This window comes from Syngnathoides biaculeatus, chromosome 6 (assembly GCF_019802595.1).
Source record: "Syngnathoides biaculeatus isolate LvHL_M chromosome 6, ASM1980259v1, whole genome shotgun sequence".
Classification (NCBI taxonomy): domain Eukaryota; kingdom Metazoa; phylum Chordata; class Actinopteri; order Syngnathiformes; family Syngnathidae; genus Syngnathoides; species Syngnathoides biaculeatus.
In genome coordinates this window covers 30,658,368-30,681,225 of record NC_084645.1, presented here as the reverse complement: position 1 = coordinate 30,681,225, position 22,858 = coordinate 30,658,368, and the positions used below count along the sequence as shown (strand labels likewise).

The following is a 22,858-nucleotide window of genomic DNA, read 5'->3' as shown; positions in this document are numbered from 1 at the left end:
CTCATTCATTCGTGAATCATGAATTGCATCCTTTCTATTTGGAGCTGAAGCAAATTTTACCGTAACTCGAAAAAGCATTTGCATGACACAAATCAAAACAGGCTAAAAAAAAAAATAAAAAAGACTGTTAAAAGTCTGCAATTAATTCTTGATCTTTGTGGTATTTTGACAAAAAGCACATGACATGTTTTGAATTGTGTACCAAATGCCAAAGGGTCTCCTTTAAGACACGCCCCTGGACCTGTTTTCTGTTCTTTAAACGCTGACATTTCCCTCCACTAGGTGATGGACTGCAGTTATCTTCCCACGGTGTTAAAGATGCCCATGTCACTACATTCTGTTCACTTGTTTTGTTCTGCAAAGCGCGAGACATATCTTGTTGTTTTTATTCCCAAATTGTGCATCTTCCTTTCAGAAATTAAGAAACAAAGGCCATAATGACTGTGCTAGCCCTGATCCCGAAGACTGTTTCGGGCACAGCCCCCTCACTGATGACCAATTCGGCAAACTAAGCGAAGAGAGCGATTTAATGTACAAGCGCTGCGGTGTAAGTACTTTCCTCCTGTCCCCTGCTGTTTTGTGTTGATGGTTGTCTCTATGTCGATGTCCACTGCAGGCGCTAAACAAGAAAGAACACAGAGGTTGCGATAGCCCGGACCCTGACGCCTCGTATGTCCTCACTCCTCATACTGAAGAAAAGTATAAAAAAATTAATGAGGAGTTTGATAATATGATGAGAAATCATAAAATCGTAAGTACTGTAAATAAAAACGTTTTTTTTTTTTTTTTTTTTTTTGCTTGGCTTTGTGTGCCACAAAGGATTTTCTTTTTTTTTTTTTTTTTTTTTTTTGGGTTGAGTTACCTTTTTCTGTCTTTTAGTTAACCTGCCCAAAAAACTCTCTCCGAAATTTGCTTTCTTTAGAGAATAACGCCTCCACTTCTGGATTGTTTTTTGATTTGTGCTGCAAGTGATCTGTAGGGCACCTTGATAAGATCACATTTTTTGTATTACATTTTAAACACAGGCGGATCAGCTGCTAAAGCGTTGGCATCACACTTCTGAGGTCCCGGGTTCAATCCCGGACCCACCTGTGTGGAGTTTGTGTATTCTCCCCGTGCCTGTGTGGATTTTCTCCGGGCACTCTGGTTTCCTCCCATATCCCAAAACCATGCAACATTGATTGGACACTTTAAATTGCCCCAAGGTGTGATTGTGAGTGCTACTGTTTGTCTCCATGTGCCCTGCGATTGGCTGGCAACCAGTTCAGGGTGTACCCCGCCTCCTGCCCGTTGACAGCTGGGATAGGCTTCAGCACTCCCTGCGACCCTTTTGAGGATAAGATGCTTCAAAAATGGATGGATGGATTTCAAACGCATTCCAGATTTTAGTAAATACATGAATGCAGCCAGTAAATCATGCCCTTATCCTCATCGGGTATTGTAGTTTTCAGAATAAAACCCTCCTGTTGTGGTTGAATTGAATCTAATTTACAAATCGATAAATATACTGTATTCTTCCTACATCCCAAAATCATGCATAAATTGGAGACTAAATTGCCCCTAGGTGCGACTGTTATCTCGCTCCATTGTTCCCTGCAATTGGCTGGCAACCAGTTCAGGGTGTACCCCACCTGCCGCCCGATGATAGCTGAGATAGGCTCCAACACTCCAGTGATCCTTGTGTGGATAAGCGGCTCAAAAAATGTCCGGATGGATATATATAAGGTTTTTCAACTCATTGGTTGACTGTTTGGGGTTTTCAAGTATTCACACCCAAAAACAGAGTAATTTTATTCACGGCCTCTGTGTGTTCATATTTTAGTTTGCTTTTTTGTTTTTTTCACTGATTTGCTTGATTGATGGTTAAGCCTACAGTGCGTCATCACTGAAGCATGATGATTTTTATGGTGCTGCAAAAAACAAACATAACAAGAGGGTTAAACATCAGGTCCCAAAGCATATTAGCTGCATTATATTTAGTCGATAATGGGGGGCGGGAATGTGATCTTCTCAAGCGTGCCTATATTCTCTTCGTTCCTGACATGAAGAGCACCACTTTTCTATTAACAAAAGTCACGATAACGCACCGACTGACCCACTCGATGAAGGCTGTAATGATTTTTTGTTTTGTTTTGGTTTGTTTGTTTTTTAATTACTGACATTGTCAATGTTGCTTTGCACAGTCAGTGCACAATCACTAATTGCGTCACCAGTCATGGAGCTGTCACAAATCCGTCTTTGCTATGTTGACAAATGCAAACACAAACCCTTCGAAAGGCAAAACGTGCGCCTGTTGTACTGACCGCTGCAATGCCCAGGTGGTTACCTTAACGCATGTTTATTTGTGTTTTCACTAAAGATGCATCTACTGTCTAATGTTTATAGAGTGGTTATAGCCCAAAGTGATTAATACGCTGGACAGATGTAGAGTTGTAAGTGCATTTTTAGTGTCTTTCCTACAGAGAAAGAAATATTTAAAAAAAAAAAAAAAAAAAAAACGTTTAACATGCACAACTTTGGAGATTTTTAAAAGTGTTCTGTTTCCCTCTGGAACTTTTGGTCTATTTATCTCATTTTAATCCCCACAGCTCTTTTTTTCCCCCTGGTACTTATTTGGTTTGTGTTTAGAATTTTTTTTTAACAGGTGTGGGTTTTTTGTTGCTCTAGTCTTGACAATTTTATTTTCACGTTTTTTGTCTTCTTACATACACGACTTATGGGGGGTTTACAGTAGCCCGCATAGATCCACTGTCACTTACTCCCCAATGTTTCATCTCAAATTTTTACTGTAATAGTCTTAGTTTCTTGGAGATATCACCACGATTCCTGAAAATGGTGATGAACACTCATTTCCTATAAATCGCTGAAACATTCTCGACTCCGGTAGTGCCCAGTGGGGGAATCATTTGGGGCTTGACTGAATAACAAAGTTTTTATTATAACATCCAATTATTGTAGAATTCATATTAGAATATACCTTGACAATACATCCATTGTATATGATTGTTTCTGTTTCTGTGTTAGTCACTCTAGCGAGTGCCAGGCTGTTTTGTGGACCAGTGTCCTTTTTTTTTTTTGTTTTTTTAAAGCAAACCCTCAAGGGGTGGCTCTCAGTTGATAATAGCATGACAACCACTGATGATGATCATCAGACCTTGGATCGAGTTTGTGTGTAATTATCTGGGTGCCTGTGTTGCTGTCTCTATTCCAGCCCACAGCGTTGCCTCAGCAGAACTTCTCCATGCATGTGGCCGTGCCCGTGTCAAACCCCAACGCCATGTACCAGCCCGGAGGCGTGACTCTGAACAGCCAGAGTTTAGCGGTGGCCGCAGCCTCCCTCGGTGACAACGGGATGCTGTCTCCCCAGCAGGCTTCCTTGCATAGGAACGTGGGCTCCAGCGGAGGCCCCCAGAGATCCACCAGCACAGGTTAGTTGATGGACGCTGCCGTGCTTTCAAAACCGTGCTTAATGAGGCACCGGGTCGATGCTACAGGCTACGTTTCTCCTTGGGTGCTGACACTTGAGTTCCCTGTTTTGTTGGATCTCCTTGATGTATTCTAGAGTAGCTGAGTGCAGGTACCACTTAAATGGGGAGAGAACGCATAGGTTTTTTTGTTTTTTGTTTTTTTCCAAGCAACGTTTCGTGGCCCAAGAAAAGCTCTTTGGCAGGCCGTATCTGGCCCACGGGCCTTAAAATTCCCAGGTCTGGTCTCAAGAAAAGGTGCTGATTTCAACAATGGCATGAAATCTATTTGGTAGAGTTTTTTTTTGTTAGCACACGCCCACTCATGCGGGTTCGTATGTTTGTACTAGTTTTACCTGCTGGAAGGTAGCTCTTTGTTCCTTCGTGTTAGCCAAAATGCCGGTTCGTTGTATTACTGGATATTGCTTGAACACTTGGGAGGATGGATTCACTCTTCATATTTTTACAAATGTACCGGTTCGTCGTGAAAAATGGATTGCAGAGGTGCAAAGAACGAGAGCTTCGTATGTTCCAAATGACAGGTAGGTGCGTATAGAGCTATTAAAAAATATAATAGTTGGGGGGGACCACGTAGTCCTTCGCTCATAACGTAACAAAAGATCCGCATACGTAAGTCAGAGGTGCTAAATAAAAATCGGATGGCTTCCGTGTCGGTTCGCCGGCAAAGGCTTCCGTGTTGGTCCCGATGCACAGGTGGTTTGGTCGCGTGCAGGAGGAGTAAGGAGCCCCCCCCGCCCCCCGGCATGGGTCCTCCTGAGTACGCTACATACTGTCGGGGAGTCTGTTGTTGATTATAAATGATCGCATATCATGAAAATATGGCTCGAAATGATAGGCTAATATTGTCCAGGTCATGTCACTCGATTGTGAGATGTTCTCTTCTTTGAAAAGAGCTTCTGTGTCAGAAGGGGCGTCGCAAAAATCCGAAAGTCTCTGTTGTTCCTCTGCGGATGTCGCGGTGTGACGTCATCACCAGACGTTGCAGGCAATATGGGTACCACTTGGATGTCGAATGAGACTTCCGCAACTTTGCGCATGGATGACGCGCTCTCCACCCATATCTATTTTTTCGTACAGACATTGGCGTGAATAATGTTAAATGTATTTTTCATTACAATATCCATTTTAGAATGTTTGTAGGTATGACACTTGAGCTTTAAAGAGACAGTATCACTGTTAAACATTAACTCAAAATGAATTTGTAAATAATGGCACACAAGTTTATTCAAACGTATAGATGTCTTACATTTGTCTGGAAGAGGTTCTCCCCGTACTCTCAGTAGTTGAATAAATACCAAAACCACGTTGATTCAGCAGATGTTGGTGTGATACCGTTTCTGTTTTCCTCCCTCTCTTGACATCTTTACAACCTTTACCGTCAGAACGTTGTGTAAGAACGAGCTCTCCGCTGGTACTGGGATGACTGCTGCGATACTGTGGGTCCAGATGGCTTTGGCTACACCGCATATGATACAAGTACATGCCGCGAGGTGTGAAATGCCTCGTTCTGACGTGACTTCATAGCACAAGTGTCCAACGCCTTGTCGTTCCAGTTCACATAACGCTTAATATTCCACCGCGGCGAGTCTTTTAGCCTTTGTAGTTTAATGCTGTAGTTAAAGACAGACTTGCGTTGCGTGCGATGCGACGCGACATGCCCTGCTTTGATTTTAGATTTAACTTTTGGAAAGCATACTCTCGCACAAACACGAAACTTTAAAGTGTAGCCCCAGAAGATGTTTTATTTCCAAATGTGTGATTGATGGCTCGCTGCGAGTGACTGACTGGTTCGAGCGTCTTCCTCACACTTCTGAGGACCGGGGTTCAAATCCCGGCCACACCTGTGTGGCGTTTGCATGTTCTTCTTGTGCTTGTGTGGGTTTTCTCCGGGCACTCCGGTTTCCTCCCACATCCCGAAAACATGCAAGTAGGTTAATTGAAGACTCTAAATTGCCCATAGTTGACAATCTGATTGTGACTGGTTGAAATATTGAACTGTTCAACCAGTTCAGGGTGCACCTCACCTCCTGCCTGAAGTTAGCTGGGATTGGCTCTAGCATGCCCACGACCCTCGTGAGGATAAGCAGTACAGAAAATGAATTTATGAATAAGTGAATTTTTAAAAACACGTTTCTAAAAATGACATTTCAATTCACCAATTTTAAAAAAGGAAAACCCTAATTAATGAAACAAATATTACTCTTGGTGTGAAGTCTGCTGTAATTATTGTTTTAGGGTGTTTTGTGGATTTTTTTTTGTTTCATATGAAGACAACTGAGAACTATTTTACATCCGAACATACTCATTCAAAACACTCCTGAAAACTGCTTGTTTTCTGAAAATCTCCCCTCAACCATAGCAGAAAACGTGCCTTTTGCAGGCTCTGAAGATGAATCTACACATGATGTCCACGTCTGGGATAGCACCCCATGCGCTGCTCAGTTTTTTTTTTTTTTTTTTTGTGCACAAGACGTGCAGATGGTTAATCATATCACTCTGTGCATCTCATTAGGTGGCCCGCTTGATAGCGCAGAGCTCTCTGTGCCAAACGGCGTGGGCTCCGGCCCAGCGGGTAAGTCCTTCCCGAAGAGATTTATGCGCTCTTTGTAGCGCTGCCCACTGGACCTCCTGCTTCGCACTTGAGCTGGATGCTTGTTATCCATCTGCGATTGGTTCAAGACAAATCAGGCACGGCTTGAGGGCCTTTGTGCTTGGCTATGGAGTCACTGACTGCTCAAGGCCTCCTTTGTGATATGCTTGTCATATCCACGCATGAGATTTTGGAAATGGTAAATAAAAAAAACTTTTCCTTGAACAACAACCCCACCCCAACCTTGAATCACCACCCCACCCCCACCCCCATAGTGTTTCCTTCCCTGTGTTGACAGGTGCATATCCCCTCGCAGGCCTTATAAGGCTGGCTCGGGCCCATAAGATGGCCAGACCAACATGACCCTGGAGGTATTCAGGCCATGATATCCCTCTAAGTCCTCAGTACACAATGACCGGACAGCCTGTCAGGGCTGCAATGTGCTGCGTGAGGGGCGGTGGCAGGTGGGCTTTTAACTCTTTCCCCTCCACTCAGTTCGCCTGACACCAAACAGGACCCTCAGCTTGTTTATAAGGAGTGATGATTATATGGTGGAACCTGAAAGGTCAAACACACATCTTTCCAAGACATTGATCAACCTCAGAATCCCAAAGTTAATAATACAAATTAAACTTACATTTGTTCAAACTATTAATACAGTTTTTATTGTAGTCTTAATTTCAACAAGGGCAACTTTTTTTTTTTTTTTTTAACTCTCATCTTATTTTAACCTGTCCTACTTTGGAGTTTTATCTAGTTTTAGTTCACCTTTGGCCATTTTGGGGAATTTTGAAGTCTTAGGTTTTCAAAACATTTTTTGTGTCATCAGTTTTTCTTTTGCTTTATTTTGTCTTTTTTCATGGACTGTTGGATGTTTTTACAAAAAAAAGAGCAATTTTTTTTGTCTATTATTGATGGGGGTGTCATCTTCCCGTTTTTCTATAACTGGGTATATTTACAGTAGTTTAATTTTAACTTGTACACTTTTTAGGATTCTGATGGTAGTTTTACTCTGCAACTTGTTTTTCCATCAAAATCACATTTTTTTTGTTTCTTTAATAATGGTGATGTCCTTTTCTCGTTTTCTATATTCAGTCCAGTTTTCATGTGTATTTTCAAATCGTGTCTATTTTGGTCATCTACTTTAACCTGTGTTAGGTTTTGGAGGTTATTACGGTAGTCTTATTTTAACCTGCCCAACTTTGGAGTTTTTTGTGCAGTTTTCTTTCAACCATGGCTATTTGGGGGATTTTTAGATGTTTTATTTATTTATTTATTGTTTTTTATTTTGGTTTTCCTTTTTTTTTGTAGCAGTCATTTTTTCAAGGAAATCTAGTGTTTTTTTACCTGTGGAGCAAATGTTCAAGTTGGAGTGTGTGAGTGAGGCAAGTGATGACAAGGATGATGTATTTCCCACATTATGAAGTTTTGGAGATGGGTTTTCCCAAACTGGAGCTCATGAACTTTGAATTGAGGAGCCCTGCTTGTAAGGGTTTCTATCTAATACACTGCGTAAGAGCACCATGGCAGGTTGGGAGTCGGCAAGCTGCAGCTGTTGTTTGGACCGAGTATCGTCTCCCTCCGGCTTCACTGTCAGATGACCATTCCTGACATAACTGTCCCTTTTTACAAGTCGTAACAGAGTAAAGTCCCGTTATTCTTGGAACATGGGACTGAGTCTTACTCAGTATTTATGAATGATTTGTATCTTTGCAAGTAACAGAGTACTAGTTTCCCACAACTGCAGCAGCAAGGTAGTACCAACATTGGCACCAATTACGTCTTACCGCTAATGTGTGTGTCAATCTCACTTGGCATGATTTTATTGATGGCACGTGACTGGTTCAGTGCAGAGCAACTCGCACTATTATTGGGTGGTCACATTGTCTGTTCAAACACAGGAAAATACAATACTTAGAAATATCTGAAATGTTTACCGAGCTAAAGTTATATGGGGATATTATCTTTATTAATTTATGGTTACTTAGAGCTAGTTAAGACATTCTGATGGATTGCAAGACTGACACACCCACGGAGCACGTTGCTTGCCCCTCCCAAGTTTATTTAGAGAAGTGTGTGCTGGCTTGAGTTTTTTTCTTTGTGACATCACAACATCCTGTTTCCGTCTTTGTTTTGGCGACAAAAGTCCGAAAATGCACCTTTGGCCCATTTTCGGCCAAATATCTTCAGTGAATGAATTTTTTGGTGCATCTCAAGTACGGTATTTAGTTTTTGGACACAATACAGTCAGGTTTTATCGTAGATTTTCCTTCCTTTTTTGGAGTCATTTGACAGAAATATCAGATTTGTTCTCCTCGTTATTAGTTATCTAGACATTAATAAGGGGTCCTCTGTTTACAAAGAAGTTCCTTTTCTACTTTACCGGCGTAACCCCAATTTCCACGTAATTGAAACTCTACGTTAACTTGATTAATTACCGTAAATATTTGTAGAAAAGATATTTATTAGGAGTAAAACAAAAAAATCAATTGAAATCATTAAATATGGTGATAAGTGAGCGTGCCCAGCAAACTACTGTAGTTTCAATGTTGGGGCGGTCGTAAAGTGAGGATACCTGTAGTTGTTTGCCTGAACTTGACCTACTGTATAAATCATTCATTCATTCATCCATCCATTTTCTTTGCCACTTATCCTCACGAGGGTCACGGGGAGTGCAGGGCTCTCACAATCACACCAACGGGCAATTTAGAATGTCCACTGAATGTTGCATGTTTTTGGGATGTAGGAGGAAACCGGAGTGCCTGGACAAAAAACCCACACAGGCACGGGGAGAACATCCAACTCCACACAGGCAGGGCCGGGATCGGACCTAGGACCTCAGAACTGTGTGGCCAACGCATTCCAGCTTATCCACCGTGCCACCCATATAAATCATGTCTGCATAAAATATCCATCTGGCCATCTTCTATACCGGTTATCCTCAATAATATTCTTACAAATACTGTATATGTAGTATAAGGCTATCGGGTAATGTAGATTTGCAGCTAAATTTGCCTGCACTGTTGTCAGAGAGTATCCGGCTGGCCCGTGAGGAACAACAGAAAGGCTCTGCTACTTTCTTCCCGCATATATTGCAAAGAATACCAGGAACGCAGAGATGTTAATAACATTACAGTGAGTATCTTACTTTTCATCCACAACAAATGCACTATGTGCATAATAACTTAATGGGATTGCACAGCATAGCCTTTATTTGCATCTCACAAAGAGTTTGAATCCCTAAAGGATAATAAAGAAATATTTAAATGGTATAATGCTCACAAAGGTTGGTCACAATTTAATGACAAACAATTTCGGCCCTTTTAAATGAAAGTAAAGAGGTTTATTTAGAGTGGCCCAGAAGAGAGTACCACAGCCGTTCCAAATGCAAATCACTGCCATCTGTCTTCATAATGAAGGTACACAAAAGTCTTTGCTGGTTTCAAGTAGATAGCCAACATTTGTGGCAGAGTGGAAACAATTGTTTATTTATTGTTGGCTTTGAGGCCAACGTGTCTGACTCAAGATAAAGCAAGATCCAATGAAACGTCAGATCAGTTTTTTCCCCCCATTCTAGTGTTGTGTTACAACGTCAATCGTCATTACTGACACTATTCTCTATTTCAATATTATTAGAAATTAATAATATTCATAAACAAACTTTATATACTGTTATATTTTAAGATGAATAGTTTCAATTTTGGCTGCCACCCAAGTTCAGGGTGTACCCCGCCTCCTGCCCGTTGACAGCTGGGATAGCCTCCAGCACTCCCGCGACCCCCATGAGGATAAGCGGCAAAAAAAATGGATGGATGGATGGATGGATGGATAATTTCAATTTTTTTTTAATTTTAATTTTTGAAAATTACAAAACCCCATTTAAGCATAATTTTGAACACAATTGTTTTAAATACTTCTGCAGATTACAAAAATGTTACGATGCATATATATTTATATATAAAATACAATTTGTATTTTATTTAATTCTTTTAATCATCCTTAGATCTCTTGAAATGTGCTATACAAATGTATGTTCTTATTACAGTGGAACCTTGATAAAATTGATATCATGGATATTGGATAAAACAGACCATTGTGATTGAATAATGTTTCCATTTGTCACTTAAAATGCAGTTGACCAGATCTGTTTGTTCCAAAATCGTCCGCCGTTGTTTACCGGCCCTTTGGCTGCGCAGAGGATGGGGCTGACGTCTTCCGGGTCACAGATATACAAAAATAATCGCATCCAATTCCAAAAGTGTCTCCTGTGTCTGTGGGTCGGCCATGTTGAATCTAGGACATTGTGTATCTTTTGTCTCTTGTACGTAGACTCGCAGTATGGAGAGAGCGAACGAGAGCTGTCTGGAGGAGGCGTTGAATCTGAGGAATATAAAAACAAGTCTTTCGAGTCTGAAACTCGGCATTTTTGGCACATGCCCGCAAGAAAAACTAAAAGCGCTTCAATGTAACGGACAGTTATCTATATCGGATGATCCCTCCCGCCGTTTTTAGTCCATTTCATTAAGGTTCCACTGTATATTTAAATACATTTAAATGGCCATGGTATCATTTTGAAATTATGCGTAATATTTTTATAAAAAAATTGCATTGCCTTGGTTCCTAATCTGATCTCCTGATGATGAGTCAGTATACGCCATTAAAAAAAAAAAAAAAAAGTCAGCACCAGGCCCAGCCAACTAACACATACATGCTGAACATCACAAGTAGGTGTTCTATTTACTCTAATAGATCAGTGCCTGACCACATTCACATTCTCTAACAAATATGATTCATATTTTCTACACTTTTATTGTTTACAGTCCAGTAGTTAAATAACTTTGACCAGGTGTCTCAAGTAGTAGGTGTCATCGATTTGTCTTGAAATACTTTTCACGGCTAGCCACAGCACGGCTTTTTATTTCATGGTGGGGGGGGCAGTTGGACTGCAGTCAATTTTTACGTGATCAAAGTCTCAGCTGACAGCTGCTTGTGACGTGGTGTTGATTCAGCTGTGGGATACCATTGTGGCCGTCATAACTGTTTGTTTGAGCGGCAATTGTCGCCTGGTCCTTATCGTGCACTCCAAAAAAGGCTATTGTTCCATTATGTTCCTCACGCAAAAGAGCCTCCTAGTTGTGCGCACACACATACGCACACACACACTGTGACATGCCGCACAATCACTTGTGTCAAAGTCAAAAGTCAGCGACTTGCTGAAGTGTTACTGATCTGGTGATGCTGTGCCCGATATCATTCATTGTTCCCCCTCAATTTTACATTCCAGTGTAACTTCACTCGGTGGGCATTAAGTCATTTTAAAGGTCAAGTGTCATCCCTATTAACATTCTAAAATAGACATTGTAATGAAATGCCGTTTTTTCATTAATAACAAACTAAAAATCATGGATTTCATGACAGTGGCCCTTTAAAACCCTTTAAAGTTACATTTATAAGACTTGTTTTTTTATTTTTTTTTGTCACAGATCATCAATAGATTATGGCAGGGGACGGGAACCTTTTCGACTGAGAGAGGCATAAATGCCAAATACAGTGGTACCTCGGTTTTCAAACGTCTCTGTTTTCGTGCAAATCAGTTTTCTAACGAAAATTTTTGGTTTTCGGATGAAAACCGGTATTCGGACGCCCCGACCAGCTGACTCACGACGATTTGTTATCGTGCTTTCGAACGCACCCCCGAAAAAATCGGAAACGACCTAACGCGCGACGCAACCAGTTGACCCACACACTCCTCTGCACGCGGATGTGTCCCGGTAGTGACTTTTTTTCTTTCTATTGAGCAATATTAAAGCCGATCATGGCTCCAAAGAAGGCAAGTGGAACTGCTGGTGCTGAAAAAAGGAAGGTGGTGCGTAAAACTGTCGACTTCAAGAAGGATTTCATCGCCGAATACCAGTCTGGTGTGCGTGTTTCTGAGCTATCGAAGAAGTATGGCGTGGCGAAATCAAAGATCAGCACCATGCTGAAACACAAGGATGCCCTCACAGCAAGTGATGTTGCTAAAGGCGCAACCGTGTTGACCAAGCAGAGGCCACAGATCTTGGAGGAAGTTGAAAAGTTGCTTCTTATTTTTGTGAACGAGCAGCAGTTAGCCTGGGATAGTGTTGGTGAGATAAGGTGGAGATGTCGGATGGATGTCTCAAGTGCCGATATTAAAGCTATCTGCACTAAATGGAACGACATCCATAATTTTGTAGAACTCCATCACCCTATCAAAGTAGAATGTTGCAGAGCACTGCAAAATTTCAATGACGTTATGAGCCACTTCAGGAAGGTGCTCAAAAGACAGCAGAAACAGTCTACATTAGATTCTCTCTGTTAAAAAGGGGCGAGTCACCACCACTGAAGACATGAACCAGTTGTTTTGGATTGCTTTATTCCTTTGTTCCATTAACCCTACCTCTAGTTGCAAGTTTCATTTTTTTATACATTACGCACATTCTGTGCAAATAAAAAAAACTATTTTCAGTTTTTTCCCCCCTCATTATAGCTTGTTTAAACTTATTCTGCACTTTTGTGAATAAAAAAAGGTTTACAAGGCTGGGGGCCGAGTCGCTACAGATACGGCAATGCACTCCCACCCTAACATACTCTACTGCGAAAGCATAGTTTTTAAGCAAAAATCATTTAATTTTATAAAGTATTTAAACTATACATATATTTCTGCTAGGCAGTTTATTATCAGGAAAAGCTAAAATATATATTTATATATATATTTTAGGCTTGGAACACATTATTTCATTTTTCATTCATTGTAATCGGAAAACACGCTTCGGTTTTCGAACGTTTCGGTTTTCAACCAGCCTTCTGGAACGGATTGTGTTCGAGAACCGAGGCACTACTGTACTTTAAAATGTAATTTCAGAAGAGCCATACAATATTTAAAAAACTAATTACAGGTGTATTTGCGCATTTATGTAAGACGGACACTTTTAGAGTACAATAAGTCTCTGAATTATTTTAAATAACATTGTTACGTTGTTGCAAACCAATGTTGACAAAAGTACTTCTTACCATTAATGCGATTTATGGTGCTGCCCGGTTTTCCTGCTGTTAGATGAAGCTTCATGCATGTTCAGACTTCTATCTGTCAACTGTGAATGTAATTCGATTTCATTTGCCATCATGCTGGTACGATGGTGAATAGTTCTTGCTGAAAAAGGCACGCCATTTATTTGTTTGATTATCTTTTCTTTATGCAAAGTTTATTGCCAACATAGAGTACGAATGCTTTGGCATACTCCCCATCAGAGAATTTAGACACACAGAAGAACCGTCTCTCTCCACAAAGACTGCCCATTCTTATTAAAACCTTCGATACTCTTTATATTTTTTTCTTTGAACGACCTTTGTCAAATAAAAGGCATTTCCATAATTAGTTGTTCCAACAGATTGGCGTTCCACCCTTTTGCACCTACGCCAGGGTTGTCAAACTCATTCTTCTCGCGGCCCACATTGTTGTTCCGGTTTCTCTCAGAGGGCTGTTATGACTGTGGAACAAAAATATTTAGTTGTCTCATCATATTTACATCAATTTATGAACAAGTTTTGGAATCAGAAATCAATGGTAATGTGTTCACGTTTGGTACCACAAAAATGCTTGTAATTTCTCAACATTATCATCTATGACATTTGACAATTCGAAATTTTGGTACAAATTTTTACAAGAATCGTGGAAATTGACACTCTAGATGTGGCTTCGCGGGCCACATAAAATCATGTGGTGGACCAGATCTGGCCCCGGGGCCTTGAGTTTGACACCTGTGGTCTATGCATCATTTGTGTTCCATCCGTGACAGATTGTTATGAGGGCTCTGCCAGCCATCTGGAACCATCAAAAGAGCCAGGTAGGTAGGTTCCCGACCCCTGGATTAAGGTCTGGAGGGAGTGATTATGCCATCGATTAATTGAAATACCGGTTCAAAATGTATTTTTATTTTTGTTGCACGTCGCATTAGAAGAGCCACACTAACTGAAACCCTCTCAAGTTGCCTAAAAAATTCAATAGTTTTTTTTTGTTTTGTTTTGTTTTCCACCAAAGACCTCATTTTTGCAAGTTTGTGATGTATACAGGCGTTTTCTGTCGAAAATGCCAATAAATGTTCCAACTGATGTGGAAAAAGTAAATGTGTGAGCATCAAAGTGAGAGTCCAGCATGTGCATACGCACTTTGTTTTTCTTTTAATTGTTTTTATCCGGCCGTAATGGTTTCAGTTATTTTGTTCGAGCGGTTCCGCTACATTTGCCGGAAACTGCCCCTTGTCTCCAGATGCAAAAAAGAAGCCGCTTGAATGTAATCATTCACACTAAAAAATAAAAGGCTCATCAGTTTTGAAATGGACATTTTATTTTTGTAACTGTTCGGGATAATTATCCACGTCCATTAAAAACTCCCAGAGGGTTGAAAACACTTAAAGCCGCGCGGAAAAAAACCCGCCGCAGTCGCCTTGATGACTGGGACAATTGCCGGTCACGCTTTGTGCTTTTTGACGACGTGTTGCCGTCGCTGTGTTTCTCATCGACAGGCAGCAACGGCTTCAGCAACCCCAGGGGATCCCCGGGCCTCCTCGCTGCACCCAGTGGCAACGGCCTGGGTAAAGTCCTGCCCACCAAGTCCCCGCCGCCCCCCGGTGGGAGCATGGGAATGGGAGGCCGCAAGCCAGACCTGAGGGTTGTCATCCCTCCATCGAGCAAAGGGATGATGCCCCCACTTGTGAGTAGATTTACTCTTAATATGCACCACATGAACAATTATTGGCCCATTACAGCTGCAGGCATTGACAAATGGAAGACAGTTCCATAGACTTTGGACCGCTTTGACAGTGTGTCTGTGAAGTTCTTCCACCCTACGGGCGTACACGTTGGGACAAGCCAATGCTTTTCCCTAAAATTGAAAGCAAAACGTTGAGACTATGATCTTGCATTACAACATTCCATTTCCCTTTTATTTTGAATTCCTGACTATTAATAGAATGTGGGCGGCACGGTGGGATCAGCTGGTAAAGCCTTGGCCTCACAGTTTTGAGGTCCCGGGTTCGATCCCGGACCCGCCTGTTTGGAGTTTGCATGTTCTCCCTGTGCCTGCGTGGGTTTCCTCAGGGCACTCCGTTTTCCACCCACATCCCAAAAACATGCAACGTTAATTGGACACTCTAAATTGCCCCTAGTGCGGCTGTTTGTCTCCATGTGCCCTTGGATTGGCTGGCCACCAGTTCAGGGTGTACCCTCCCACCTGCCCAATGACAGCTGGGATAGGCTTTAGCACTCCCCGCGACCCTCCTGAGGATAAGCGGCAAAGAAAATGGATGGATAATAGAATGTGTTATTCGATGTCGCCGGCATGAAATCTTGCATCGTGGAACACGCTTTGCCATCAGCTGAACCCTTTTTACACAATTTAACAAATGTGTCAGATGAATCTTGATGTTGCTCCCCTAATGAGAAACAAAGCAGACAGAGAATTGATTCCAAAGACATGGTCGAGTCACACATTGTCTTTTTTTGTATGAGAACTGAGCCGGTGTGCGTAAAGTGTGACAAAGTTTCGACAAAGAAACGTTGAAAATAAGGGCGTACAAAATGGAAAGTTTTAGTCTATTAAATGTCACATTTTTATTTGGACTGCGTTGACTCTTCTACACGATGATTATAAATTAGGGTTAGGCCCACATGAGTCCATTGGCCACTGTTGGCAATTCCATCCATCCATCCATTTTCTTTGCTGCTCATCCTCACGAGGGTCGCAGGGAGTGCTGGAGCTAATCGCATCGCACATGGAGACAAAAAGCCGCACTCACAATCACACCGAGGGGCAATTTAGAGTGTCCAATTAATGTTGCATGTTTTTGGGATATGGGAGGAAACCAGAGTGCCCGGAGAAAACCCACGCAGGCACGGGGAGAACATGCAAACTCCACACAGGCGGGTCTGGGATTGAAACCGGCACCTCAGAACTCTGTGGCCAGCGCTTTACCAGCTGATCCACCGTGTCGCCTCTGTTGGCAATTATTTATCTTATTTAATGACAGACACTCGTCTAATGTGTTATAGTTAGCCTGCATTTAATTTTACTTTTGTTCACATTAATTGTTTCGAGTGTTTTTTTTAAATGTTTTTACTGATATTGTTTTGGACATATGTGTGTGCGTGTGTAACTAATCGGTATATTTCGCTGACAAAGGCATTGCTGATTTATATCTCATCTGTCAGTTGCATTGGCAGATGTGTGATCCATAGCAGATTTTTACCCACATTTGAAATGAGCTCTAATTTTGATGTGAAGATATCCAATTCCATTTGTCGATTTGCTGATTGCAAGAAATTCACTTGAACACGGAGCTACTGCGTTCCTCACTGGGGTGAGTCAGGTCGGGTTTAAGAAGCAGGCTAGTGGGTTGCGTCTGAGCCTTTCAGACGCACGGCAGCTTTTCAGGGGTTGGCGGCCGTCGGCAGGTCTGCAGACAGCCTGTCATTACGCCGTAATGGTATTAAATTAATCACATCTCGGCATGACAGTGTGTAGATGAAGAGTTAATCAGGGGGCCAGGGTGTGAGCCAGATAATATCTTGTCGCCCTTGTCGCGTCTTATATTGATTGAGTGTGGATATTAAGGCAGCCCTGGCCCTTTCAAAAAAAAAATCGTATGGGTACACTACAGTGTAAGTAGAAGTAGCAACCATATTAACTCCACTAGCGCTCGTGCATCTCCGTCATAAAATCACATGACTTATTGTCGGTCAAGGGAAGCATTGCTCAATGCTAAGTCGGTTGGAGACGACACGGAAATATCTCTGGTAGCACGACGCCCAAAGTCTTGTCCGATACCGTCAGACATTGAGAAGTTGAAATTAAATGACAGTACGTGGAAAAATTAGATAAACTCGGCATAGAGGACCCATATTTATTGCCGAAATTGATATTTTCGCCGCTAAGAAATTGGAGTGTTAATTCGCTTCCGCTTGTCTTGGACAACTGGATATCCACATGGATCTGGTGAGTAAGTCGTCAAGATTTACACGGAAGAGTTTGAAAGCGTACAAAAGTCTGGACGCATACCAATACTTTGTTGCTGGATCTGTTCTCATCAGGAATAAATCCCACATAGTGACTCTTTTGACGGCTTGTGAACGCGGAAACGTGTTCGGTGACACGTTAACCTTTGCCGGAATCCATCGATCTTTTCAGATAGTATTCAATACAAACACCAATATTGAAATAAATGACCCCTGGTTTGACACAAACTCGCATTCCTTAACTATGTTAGGAAAAAAATAAAAAGGACGGAGTTGTCTCCATGGAAGCGAGGGCGGCCACACTTAACCTCCGTAAACCTCTGCGACAGACAGTTTTTTTTTTTAACATGCATTGTTCTCAAATGAGCCAACTTGGTATTATGAATACTTTTTTAGTAATTTGAGATTGGGAAGAATAATTCCTACCTGAAGTGAAGTGATCGCTACACAGGCGTGTGCGTATTTTGGTTGGGCACCATCCATCACGTTTAATTGCCAAAATCCATCGATCTTTTCTGGTCTTTTCAGCTGGTATTTCGTCGACTGATCTCTTTGAATATCTGTCTCGTCTGTTGCGACAACCAACAGCACAACAGGTCTCGGGTATTGTAAATATCCTCCTCTGGTTCAATGTCTCCCACAATGTTGGGCAGCTCTGTTTGACCGGCAATATGGCGGCATTAAAATGGTGACGTCACGTGCACGAGCTCTATAGTGGTCTGTTAGAATTTGCACTTGGGCTACATCTGTGCAACCGGCAACTTTTTACTCCCCAAATTATCTCGTTATGTTTTGTCAGCAAAAAGTGGATTTTACAGTGGACAAATTTCAGTATCAGTAGTGAACTGAATAATCATTTTTATATCACCCGAATCAAAAAATGGTTAGCTGCCTCTTAAACCTTGACTGCTCTGCTTGGGTGGTGAATTTGCTTGCCATATGTGACATACATCATACATCACCCTATTTGAGTACATTTCTGGTGATGAAACTACTGAAAATTCAGTCCACTCTTTTACCATCCAAATACTGCAGTTTTGCGCACGCTTTTGTAGATTCAAGTTTCAACTTGGAGTATCTCTTCCTGTGGCTGTCATCCTAACAAAAGTTGTACTCTGCATTGGCCCAGAGAAGAGGGGGAGTTGAGCCAAGTTGAAAACAGACGGTTAAAAGCGCGCTTTGATTCTTAATCCTTGGGGAATTCTGATGAAATTATTCAGACACAGGTTTATTAAAACCAAGGCCACAATCTGAGTATTCCCAGTATCGTTTATAGTGAAAGAATATGGGTGGAATGGATTCTCTGCTCTCTTTTTGCAATCTGCACAGCTGTCTTGTCTTCTTTGTTGCGGGCCTCCAAAGAACTCTTGCAACTCTACACCCTCGCATTCACACTTCATTGTTGTGGCCACGCGTGTGAAGTAAACACATTTCACATCTGGCTCTTTTTGCTGCGTCGCAAAAGACAAAATGACTGCATCAGCCTTTATATAAAACTGGTGGGCTATCTTCAGCATTGTAACTCTTCTCTGTTTCTTTGCTCTGGTGAGAGCAGTCAGAGGAAGAGGAAGATAGATTTGATGAGTTTTGCACGGGCATTCAACTGATTTGGAGGCATATAATGCTCGGACTGGAGAGATGTCTTTTTAAGCAGGGAATACTCATATATTGTTCTGTCTTAAGTGACTTTTTTTTGGTATGTGTGTGTCCTGGAAAAATACAGTGAAGAAAATATGTATTTGAACACCCTGCTATATTGCAAGTTCTCCCACTTAGAAATCATGGAAGGGTCTGAAATTTTCATCGTAGGTCCATGTCCACTGTGGGAGAGATAATCTAAAAAGAAAAATGCAGAAATCACAATGTAAGATTTTTTTTTTTTTAAATTTAATTTCAAACTTAAGACGGGCCTTGAAATGTGCTGGTTTAAACAGGGGAACCTTCTGTGCCATGCGTGATTTCAAACCATGACGTCTTAGCGTATTACCAACAGTCACATTGGAAACGGTGGTCCCAGCTCTTTTCAGGTCATTGACCAAGTCCTGTCGTGTAGTCCTAAGCTGATTCTTCACCTTTGTAAGGATCAATAAGACCCCACCAGGTGATATCTTGCATGTGGCTCCACTCCCATTGAGATTGATCGTCATGTTTAGCTTCATCCATTTTCTAATGATTGCATCAACAGTGGACCTTTTTTCCACTAAGCTGCTTGGCAATTTCTCCGTAGCCCTTTCCAGCCGTGTGGAGTTGTACAATTTTGTCTCTGGTGTCTTTGAACAGCTCTTTGGTCTTGGCCATGTTACAAATTTGAGTCTTACTGATTGTATGGGGTGGACAGGTGTCTTTATGCAGCTAACGATTTCACACAGTTGCATCTGATTCCGGATAATACATGAAGTGGAGGTGGACTTTTAAAGCCAGACTAACACGTCTTTGAGGGTCAGAATTCTAGCTGATTGACAGGTGTTCAAATACTTGATTTGCAGCTGTATCACAAAAATGAATAATTAAAAAAATCATACATTGTGATTTCTAGATTTTTCTTTTTAGATTATCTCTCACAGTGGACATGCACCCATGATGAAAATTTTAGACCCCTCCATGATTTCTAAGTTCGAGAACTTACAATATAGCAGGGTGTTCAAATACTTATTTTCGTCACTGTAGCGTCAGCGTTCTCTGTCTTGTCTTCTCGTAGGGGGCCTTGCTAACTTTGGGAGTATGGGAGGAAAAAGCTCAAAATCAGCCACATTCTCAATATGGATGTACCCTGCTGAAGTGAAGTAAATTTGAACCAATTGCTGCACTGATTCACCACTGCGTGATTTGGCTTTTTGGTTTGTGAAAATTGCCTCAGCCTGTTCAGTTGGCTCCACTCCACGGCCGGAGTGGGAAGGGCTTTTCGCTGCTTTATTTCAAATTTTGTGTGGCATTTTCAACGTTTTCAGGACATCACATCACACATTTATATATTTATTTTTCAGGAAGATTACATGACATCATTTAGAATGAGGTCATGTTGTGTCTGATACGCTACATGTTGGAGTCATCTGGCTTCAGAGTGCTGGAACAATGCGAGGAAGCTGTCAGCAGCATGATGATGATGATACTATGGCAGCTGCACACATTTGTTACATTACATTCTCCATTATGTCTCCCATTGATTGTTGCCGCATGGCCGCAATATGCCATGTTGTTTGGGATGAATTGCGCGACGTGGCATTAAAATACAGCCAAAGTTGTTGTCGTGGCATGTTATCCGACTCCATGTTAAATTCATCAGAGTCCTTTCGATATTCCACTTCAATGCACGGAATTTTAAGCTGAAAGTTCATAGACTAGTACAGTTTGTGGTGGCTCAAGTAAGTGCATTACCATGGCAAAAGCATAAGTCAACAGCACCACCGCCTGGTCAAAAATAATTTTTAGAATCATTCAGACATCTGAAAAGTGCTTCAGTAGTTGCACTTTCACTCTGATGGTTATAAGATTTACATTTATTTTACTCCTGTTTTAGTGGTTTTTAAAAACTTGAATTCCTCCTGTGTTTTTGACATACTTGGCAAATAGAGGATTCTAATTCTGGGGAAAAAAAATTCCAATACTAACTAATATTGCACATAACATAATTGCAACAGGCGGCACGATGGATCAGCTGGTAAAGCGTTGGCCTTACAGTTCTTAGGCCCTAGGTTCATTCCCACCCCTCTCTGTATGGAGTTTGCATGTTCTCCCCATGCCTGCGTGGATTTTCTCCGGGCACTCCATTTTCCTCCCACATCCCAAAAACATGCAACATTAGTTGGACAATCTAAATCGCCCCTCGGTGTGATTGTGAGTGTGACTGTCTCTATGTGCCCTGCAATTGGCTGGTACCCCAACTCCTGCCCGTTGACAGCTGGGATAGGCTCCCGCACTCCCTGAGGCCCCTCATGAGGATAAGCGGTGAAGAAAATGGATGGATGGATGGATAATTGCAACATTAGTGGTTTTATTTTCTAAGGCAGCATTTTCCATTTTCATTTTTTGGGGTTGGAGCTGCCCTTGGATTCCCAAATCATGAAAGTATTATTCTTATTTTTAGATAACACGTACCAAATTCTTTTCCAATGACACAATCAATAACAAAAACCTTAGAGAAAGTCATGCATGTAAGCTACGACTACTACTGTTACTGCTACTGCTCCTTCCTACTTAGTATTTTTGTCATTGCAGAACACCCAAAGGATAAGCAGCTCCCAGGCCACCCAGCCACTGGCCACCCCAGTGGTATCTGTCACCACACCCAGCTTACCTCCGCAGGGCCTGGTCTACTCGGGCATGCCCACCTCCTACAACCCTGCTGGTAAGCCTGCCATTGCTGGGTTAGGATCACACTTTGACTCACATGGACGCTCTTTCGTTGTTGTCAAGATTGAGAGTTTCTCCGTGCATTTTTTTTATTTCAATTTTTCAGATTATTCCCTGAGCAGTGCAGAGCTCTCCTCCCTGCAGGGATTCAGCTCTCCCGGTCTGTCGCTGGGCTCCATGTCAGCATGGCAACAGCATCAACTTGGCCAAGCAGCGCTTAATTCTTTGGCGTGAGTAACACTCAACCCAATTAAGAGGGCAGAATCTCTACATGGTACAAAACAAAAACAACATCAGCATTTTAGACGTTTTTGCGGGGTATATTTATCTCCCAAATTACCGAGATGAAGTCCCAAATTGCATAATCATTGGGCATTTAGATTTTGAAGTCTTTTTTTTTTTTTCTTTTCCACCCTTTCATTAATGATTAAGGAGCGCCGACTGTTTTCTTGTTTTCCATCCTTTTATCAACACGTAAGGAGGTCCTCTAACCCTCTTGTTACATTTTGGCTTTGGTCTGCCAAAAATGTTCGTGTCAGGGCTTAGTGTGTGCATAATAAGTCATGAATGAAAGAAAATCTTATGTTGAGTTAAAATGGGGAAATAACAACAACATGGTAACTTGTAAAACTATATTCACATGCAACATAAAACCATTTTGCTCCCCTTCCAAAATATTCTTTAAGAGAGTGCCAGCAAAATATACAAACCCATTACCATTGAAGAAATGTAAGTTTAAAAATGAAAAGCTTTGCCAATCATTTTGAACCTATATTCAATTAAAGCATCACAGATGCTGGCTTTTGAACTTTGTGTTGATATCAGTCAGGATTTTCTTTATCCTCTTTGGCCCGGACATGACGTCGATGATTTCCAAAAACAATTCGAAATTTGGACTCGTCAAACAAGAGTGCACTTTGCGCCAATCCATTTCAGATGAGTTTGGGCCCAGGGAAGCTGCGTTTCTGGGTGTTTCACTTTGCATGCTAATAGGGCTGCACAATATTTAGTTTGAGCATCATCATCACGATGCATTTGTATGCAGTAGTCACATCGAGAGAGCTGCTGCGATGTTGGTGTACTGTAATATACAGTTATTCAACTGTAATATGAAAAGTGACAAGCAAAAAGCTGTTTGGGCATGCTTAAAAGATTTAAAGGTTGCACTCTAGGCTATGTGGTTGTGCGAGTTGCCCTCAGGGACACTACAGAAATGGGAGTTGGTATTTTTTTCCAACACACCATAATTGTAAAAAATATACAGTATATATTATAAGGAAAGTTAGTTGTATCAGAATGCTTTAGTTAAAAAGTTTGTCATGTTTTTGACATTGTTTGGTGAAAGGTGCAGCTGGCTACTAGTATGGACTGAATGGGTGGTAGCAATGGGGAAATTAAATGG

At 41.6% G+C, this 22,858-nt stretch overlaps 1 protein-coding gene across 4 annotated transcripts in view; it reads left to right on the top strand.

Annotated features, from left to right (window-relative positions):
* Positions 1 to 22,858, top strand: part of mef2aa (myocyte enhancer factor 2aa) — an 89,201-nt gene that overhangs the window by 64,376 nt on the left and 1,967 nt on the right. The window contains exons 4-9 of one of the 4 annotated variants that reach the window (XM_061823942.1): positions 416 to 547; positions 617 to 751; positions 3,212 to 3,428; positions 14,619 to 14,806; positions 21,322 to 21,451; positions 21,563 to 21,686. In XM_061823942.1, the coding sequence (XP_061679926.1) occupies positions 416 to 547; positions 617 to 751; positions 3,212 to 3,428; positions 14,619 to 14,806; positions 21,322 to 21,451; positions 21,563 to 21,686 (926 nt within the window). The remainder of the gene's footprint in view (positions 1 to 415; positions 548 to 616; positions 752 to 3,211; positions 3,429 to 14,618; positions 14,807 to 21,321; positions 21,452 to 21,562; positions 21,687 to 22,858) is intronic. The other 3 variants (XM_061823943.1, XM_061823946.1, XM_061823947.1) reach the window with 3 other exon arrangements.